At 53.5% G+C, this 7561-nt stretch overlaps 1 protein-coding gene across 1 annotated transcript; it reads right to left on the bottom strand.

Moving 5' to 3' along the window:
* Positions 1-2458: 2458 nt before the first annotated feature.
* On the bottom strand, positions 2459-7178 carry znf831 (zinc finger protein 831). The gene is given in 3 exon segments (XM_070441038.1): positions 2459-3723; positions 3725-5400; positions 5507-7178. Coding segments are annotated over 3 exon segments (4569 nt in total). The 5' UTR covers positions 7135-7178.
* Between the last annotated feature and the right edge of the window lie 383 nt (positions 7179-7561).

The following is a 7561-nucleotide window of genomic DNA, read 5'->3' as shown; positions in this document are numbered from 1 at the left end:
GCCCTGTTCAGACCCAGCCGATGAGAGGGCTGACTACTTCACTGACGCCCTGTTCAGACAGCCCTGATGAGAGGGCCTGACTACTTCACTGACGCCCTGTTCAGACCAGCCCGGATGAGAGGGGCTGACTACTTCACTGACGCCCTGTTCAGACCAGCCCTGATGAGAGGGTGACTACTTCACTGATGTCCTGTCTGAAGAAAGGAGGAGGTGCAAGAGGAAGGCCTTGTTCTTCTCTCTGTCTGTCTGACTCCTGGCGTTCCACACCTCCCAGAGAGGCAGAAGCTACACCACCTGGTGTCCTCGGAGGGAGAAATGAGGCAGGATAGACTCAGTGGGTCACGTTACTAGTGTCTATGTGGTTCTGAAGAAGCACCGTGTTGGTGTCTGGGTGTTGTTCTGGAGAGTTCATAGACTGGCACCCGGTTGTGAGGCAAGAGCTGATCATTTTGACAGAGTCTGGTGGTTCTGAGGATATAGTCCCTTATTCTTTAGGACGTGTTGGATTCTGGGTGGTTCTGAGGATATATCCTGGAGTCTCTAGGACGGTGTTGGATTCTGGGTGGTTCTGAGGATTAGTCCTGGTCAGGTGGTTCAAGTAAAACAAGCCATTACGAGACAGTTGCTGCTCTGTGTTGGTTAGAGGAGCAGCTTCCATCATCTCTGATCTGTCATTCTGAGTAGGAGGAGTTACAGACTAGAGTCTGTTGAGGGCTGGTCCAGGTCATAGACAACATACTGCTTCTGAATGCTGCCACTCTTCATCGCCAGAGGACCTCTGCTGTTCTCATGTTGTGATGAAGAAGGTTCTACTGGGTCCATAGATCCTGTGACTTCCTGTGTTTCAGCGTCAGGTGGAATACATGAACTGGTTTTGGAGTGCTTCCTTTATTGTTGTGGTTCCTACTGGATCCACCGCTACTCCATCGCTCCCTGAGAAGCCTGTCTCTGATGTCATATCCTGCCGTCTATCGGAGGTCTGATGTCATATCCCGTCGTCCTATCTGAGGGCTTGATTGTCTATCCCGCCGTCCTAATCTGAGGCTCTGATGTCATATCCCGTCGTCCTATCTGAGGATCTGATGTCATATCCCGCCGTCCTATCTGAGCTCTGATGTCATATCCCGCGTCCTATCTGAGGCTCTATGTCATATCCGTGTCCTATCTGAGGCTCTGATGTCATATCCCGCCGTCCTATTCTGAGCTCTGATGTCATATCCTGTCGTCCTATTCTGAGGCTTGATTCATATCGCCGTCTATCTGAGGCTCTGATGTATATCCTGCTGCTATCTGAGGCTCTGATGTCTATCCTGCCGTCCTATCTGAGCTCTGATGTCATATCCGCGTCCTATCTGAGGTCTTGATTCATACCGCGTCCTATTGAGGCTCTGATGTCATATCCTGTCGTCCTATCTGAGGCTCTGATGTCATATGCCGTCGTCCTATCTGAGGCTTGATGTCATATCTCGTCGTCCTATCTGAGGCTCTGATGTCATTTCGCTGCCGTTCTATCTGAGGCTCTGATGTCATATCCGCCGTCCTATCTGAGGCTCTGATGTCATATCCGTCGTCCTATCTGAGGCTTGATGTCATATCTCGTCGTCCTATCTGAGGCTCTGATGTCATAATTGTCGTCCTATCTGAGGCTCTGATGTCATTTCCTGCCGTTCTATCTGAGGCTCTGATGTCATATCCCGCCGTCCTATCTGAGGCTCTGATGTCATATCCGTTGTCCTATCTGAGGCTCTGATGTCATATCCCGCCGTCTATCTGAGGCTCTGATGTCATATCCTGTCGTCCTATCTGAGGCTCTGATGTCATATCCCGCCGTCCTATCTGAGGCCTGATTGTCATATCCTGCCTGCCTATCTGAGGATCTGATGTCATATCCGCCGTCCTATCTGAGGCTCTGATGTCATATCCCGCCGTTCCTATCTGAGGCTCTGATGTCATATCCCGCCGTCCTATCTGAGGCTCTGATGTCATATCCTGTCGTCCTATCTGAGCTCTGATGTCATACGTCGTCCTATCTGAGGCTCTGAATGTCATCAATCCGCCGTCTATCTGAGGCTCTGATGTCATATCCTGTCGTCCTATCTGAGGCTCTGATTCATATCCCGTCGTTCTATCTGAGGTCTGATGTCATATCCCGTTTGTCTATGAGCTCTGATGTCATAATCCCGCCGTTCTATCTGAGGCTCTGATGTCATTTCCTGCCGTTCTATCTGAGGCTCTGATGTCATTCCTGCGTTCTATCTGAGGCTCTGATGTCATATTCCCGTCGTCCTATCTGAGGCTCTGAATGTCATATCTCGTCGTCCTATCTGAGGCTCTGATGTCATATCTCGTCGTCTAAGTTGAGGCTCTGATGTCATATCTCGTCGTTCTATCTGAGGCTCTGATGTCAATATTTCCCGTCGTCCTAATCTAGGCTCTGATGTCCATATCCCGTTTGTCCCTAACGTCCTATCTGAGGCTCTGATGTCATATCCCGTTGTCCTATCTGAGGCTCTGATGTCATATCCCGCCGTTCTATCTGAGGCTCTGATGTCATATCCCGTCGTCCTATCTGAGGCTCTGATGTCATTTCCTGCCGTTCTATCTGAGGCTCTATGAGCGCCAGCTGTTCGTCTGAGATGAGCTGGAGACAGATGTGGAGGTCCGCTGTCCTCACGTGGAACACTTTCTGACCCTCTGACTGGCTGCTGTGACTAACAGTGAATGGTATAGCAGGGTATGCTGCGGATGTATGGTACGGTGATGATTGTGTTTCAGTGAATGGAATGGTATGGCATGCTAAAGCTGCCATCGTATGACACGGAGGGTTGACCTCTGTAGTAACATAGGTTAGAGGGTTGACATGGTCTGCTACTGTGAGAGCAGGGTGGAGGGTTGAATTGGTGTTGAGTGTAACACACTGACCATGTACTGATGTTTTCCAGGGCATGCTCTGTACTAAGGCTGTGGGTGGTGTGGCAGATTGCTTCTCCGCTGTGGCTGTGATGGTAGCAAACTGGCTTTGAACCAATGCTATGGATGGTTTGGCATGCTGACTCTGAACAGAAACAGGTGTAGCAGACTGGCTTTGAACTAAAGCTGTCACAGGTGTAGCAGACTGGCTTTGAACTAAAGCTGTCACAGGTGTAGCAGACTGACCCTGTCCTAAGCCTGTCACAGGTGTAGCAGACTGGCTTTGAACTAAAGCTGTCACAGGTGTAGCAGGCTGGCTTTGAACTAAAGCGGTCACAGGTGTAGCAGACTGACCCTGTCCTAAGCCTGTCACAGGTGTAGCAGACTGACCCTGTCCTAAGCCTGTCACAGGTGTAGCAGACTGACCCTGTCCTAAGCCTGTCACAGGTGTAGCAGACCTGCGCTGACCCTGTCCTAAGCCTGTGACTGATGAAACACTAACAGAGCCTATAGGTTGTGTTGGGGTGAGGCCCGTAGGCCCTGAGTCTGTAGGAAGCATCAACTGGTACTTAGGGAGGAAACTGGTCTTGGCTGAATAAGAGGAGGAGGGCTTGGCTATCCCACCTCTGACTGAGGATGAGAGTCGGTTCAGTTTACTGCTGCTGTTTAGGCCTCCTCCTCCCTCCAGAAGGGAATTCTCAATCTTCTGCTTCTTCCTCTCTGAGGGAACATGGCTTCCACATCGTTGAGACACACAGTTGGTGTGTTTCTCCTGGTGGGTCACTGTCATAGACACACAGTCAGTCCTGTTAGAAAACGCTTCTTTTGAGACGGACTGGGTTCTTTGGAGGGGATGTTTGAGAGAGGAAGTGTGTGAGGTATGGAGATGACTGGGTGTGAGACAGGAAGTGGGTGTGGTATGGAGATGACTGGGTGTGAGACAGGAAGTGGGTGTGGTATGGAGATGACTGGNGTGTGAGACAGGAAGTGGGTGTGGTATGGAGATGACTGGGTGTGAGACAGGAAGTGGGTGTGGTATGGAGATGACTGGGTGTGAGACAGGAAGTGTGTGTGGTATGGAGATGACTGGGTGTGAGACAGGAAGTGTGTGTGGTATGGAGATGACTAGGTGTGAGACAGGAAGTGGGTGTGTTATGGAGATGACTGGCTGTTTGATATGAGTGGACATGATTGACAGGTGAAAGGTTGTCTTGGAGACAGGATGGAAGACACACAGTGGCACTACTTGAGACCAGTGATGTCATCAGGTCTCTGCTGACTGCTGGGCCTCTCTGAACCCCCAGGACCCTCTCTGGCTCCAGACCAGCTAATGACCTTTTAGCCTTCAACACACCCGGATCAGCTGCCTTCTCTGGGCTGTAGAGCTTTGTGAACGTCCCTCCTCCTCCTCCATACTTGTACCACTTACTGTAGGCAAACTTCTGGGACTTCTTCCTACGACTCTTTCTACTCAGCTCTCCATCCGCGCCTCCGTCACCATCTGAGCCAAGACCGCAGGGAATGACATTGTCGCCTGCTGCTAACGTCAACGGTCCGTCCGTCGGGAGGTTGTCCACGGCCGCCTGTCTGACCAGCATGCGGTGGCCTGATGCACGATGGTCCACAGACTTGGTGGCAAAGCCTACTGGGTAAAGTAGTCCAGAGCTGCCCTTACGGCCCAGGTATAGCCAGTCTCTTTGGTGAGGATGGGCGATGTGAGGAGAGGCGAAGCTGGCTCTGTCTGTACGCTGAAGGCCCACACTGTGGGGCAGGGAGCTACTGCGGGTCAGGGGGGCATGATGCCCCTGCTCCAGGCTGGTGGAGGTCTGGGTAGGCCCCGAACTATACAGACCTGGCCACCCTTCTCTCCTGTCCCCTCTCTGCCAGGCCATCCCAGCGCTGGCTGTAGGAGGCCTGTTGCTGGTCTTCATATCGAAGTGGAAGGAATCTTTGTAGGTGTAGGGCATCGGCAGGTCGATGCTGCCCTGTTTGGACAGGAGGGTCTTCCTGGGTCGGACTGTGTTCAGGTGTTTGTCCTCCACCACTGCATCGTTCTCTGAGATCAGCTTGGAGATTCTCTCTTCAAGACTCTGCTGGGCCAGGCCTGAAACTGTGCTCCTGGGCTGAGACACGGTGAGTTCTGGCTGTGAGTGTGTGTATGTGGCGTTGATCTGTGTGGTTGTGTGTGAAGGCTGTGTAAGTGTATGTGTGTGTGTGGTGTTCGTTTGATCAGGCTGTGTGTGGAAGGTGTCCGGCTGGTCGTGTATCTCCATAATAGACTCTGCCACTGATTCCATGCTGTGGTTGTGTGGTCCAGACCCAGGGTTGTGTGGTCCCGACCCAGGGTTGTGTGGTCCCGACCCAGGGCTGTGTGGTCCAGACCCAGGGTTGTGTGGTCCAGACCCAGGGTTGTGTGGTCCAGACCCAGGGCTGTGTGGTCCAGACCAGGGTTGTGTGGTCCGACCCAGGCTGTGGTGGTCCAGACCAGGGCTGTGTGGGTCCCGAACTGGGTTGTTGTGTGTCCCGACCCAGGGGTGTGTGGTCACCCGGTGGGACCCAGGTTGTGTGGTCAGACCAGGGTTTGTGTGGTCCAGACCCAGGGTGTGTGGTGGTCCAGACCAGGGTTGTGTGGTCCAGACCCAGGGTTGTGTGGTCAACCAGGGGTTTGTGTGGTCCAAACCAGGGTTTGTGTAGGTCGACCCAGGGTTTGTGTGGTCCAGACCCAGGGTTGTGTGGTCCAGACCCAGGGTTGTGTGGTCCAAACCCAGGGTTGTGTGGTCCTGACCCAGGGCTGGAGGTCTCGCTGTAGCCGGAGTCTGTGCTGTCGTGGCTCTGGGACTTCCCTCTAGACAGGAATTTGTCTTGGTTCTGGGCCATCCCCCTAGACAGGAAGTTGTCTTGGTTCTGGGCCATCCCCCTAGACAGGAAGTTGTCTTGGTTCTGGGACTTCCCTCTAGACAGGAAGTTGTCTTGGTTCTGGGCCATCCCCCTAGACAGGAAGTTGTCTTGGTTCTGGGACTTCCCCCTAGACAGGAAGTTGTCTTGGTTCTGGGACTTCCCCCTAGCCAGAGAACCCTCCCACTGAGACAAGATGGCAGCCTGCTGTCTCCGCAGCGGGAGGTGGCGGGACAGGGTCAACACTGACTTTTCTCTATCTTTATCCTTCCTGCTCTCTCTCCGTTCATCCCTCGTATCCTCCGCTTCTCTCCTCCTCTTGGATAACTCTATACTCTGTTTCCCCCCAGCAGCCAGGAGGAGACCCTCTAACCCAGCCTGCTGCAGGGCCCAGCCTGTGTCTGGGTCTCTGTCTGTGTCTCTACCTGTTTCTGTCCCACTCCTCTGGCCAGGGCTGGGGGAGAGAGTGGTGGTGGTAGCAGAGAGAGAGCTGCCATTCTCCAGACTGCCTGGGTCCTGGCTGAGGGTATCTAGAGAGGGGCTGGAGGTAAGGGTATCCCTGGAACCATGTAAACTGAATAGACTGTCCTGGTGACCTAGCAGACGGTGTCCCTGCAGACTGTCCTGACTGCACAGGGAGGAATGGCCCTGTAGACTGCCCAGACTGTCCATCGATCCCAGGGATGAGTGACCTTGCAGACTGGCTTGGTGTCCCTGCAGACTGTCCAAGCTGCTCAGGGAGGAGTGACCTTGTAGACTGCCCAGAGATCCGAGCGACCTCTGCCCTGACCCGGAGTTGAGGCGCGCGTGGGCCTGTGTGCGGCGGTGCTTGTAGAGGTTGCTCTGGGTCTTGAAAGAGATGCCGCAGGTGGTGCAGGGGTAGGGCCGCTCCCCGGTGTGGCAGCGCAGGTGTTTCTCCAGGACGCTGGGCTTCATGCAGTCCCGGCCACAGTGAGGACACAGGTGCTTCCCAGCGGACCTAGAGGGTCTGGCTGCAGACACAGTGGCCCTCAGGGACACATGCGCCCCCAGGCCTGATTGTGGGGCCTGCTGGTGCAGCTGCAGCCTGGCTGGTAGGTGGAGAGTCAGGAAGGGTAGGGAGTCTGTGGAGCCCTGCTGAGGGATGGACAGACGGAGGGTCGTGGAGTCCAGAGAGGCAGCTGGCTGAGCCTGGGGGTGTGAAGAAAGGCCTGGCACTGTGTGGAGGAACAAGGTGGTCAGAGGAGCCCGGAGTGGCATGCTGTTGTTGATGCTGTCCTCTCTCTGCTCTGAGACGGAGCTGCTGCCTGTCGCTATCACATTCACCAAGCCTCGCTTGCCAGTCTCCATGGTAACAGCACTGCCAATGTTCTGACACAAGGTCTGTCGTTTAATTACCTGGAAAAGAAACAGTTTTCAGGATCACAGGATCTAGTGAGCATTCTACTGATGATTACCAAGATCACAGCATAACTGGCTTACTGGTTGGCTGGCTGACTGACCAACCAGCATCTTAGAATAACTACACTCATGCTGTCCATAATCGCAGCATAACCCTGTAGCCTGGATAACAAGATAAATCGGCTAACCAGGATCAACTCTAAGGTGTCTGAAAAGGAGTGCTGCAACTGGCTAGCTGCTAGTTTACAATGCCGACGATTAAAGGGGACAGAATTTCCTGAAGAGAGTGGTGTGGAATATACAGATAGATGGAGATGAAATCACATGCAGAGCAGAGAGAGAGAGAGAGAGAGAGAGGAGAGAGGAGAGAGAACGA

The sequence above is a fragment of the Salvelinus sp. IW2-2015 genome, unplaced genomic scaffold, assembly GCF_002910315.2.
Source record: "Salvelinus sp. IW2-2015 unplaced genomic scaffold, ASM291031v2 Un_scaffold3359, whole genome shotgun sequence".
Classification (NCBI taxonomy): domain Eukaryota; kingdom Metazoa; phylum Chordata; class Actinopteri; order Salmoniformes; family Salmonidae; genus Salvelinus; species Salvelinus sp. IW2-2015.
The sequence above is the reverse complement of the archived record's forward strand: the minus strand, read 5'-3'. Positions and strand labels throughout refer to the sequence as shown.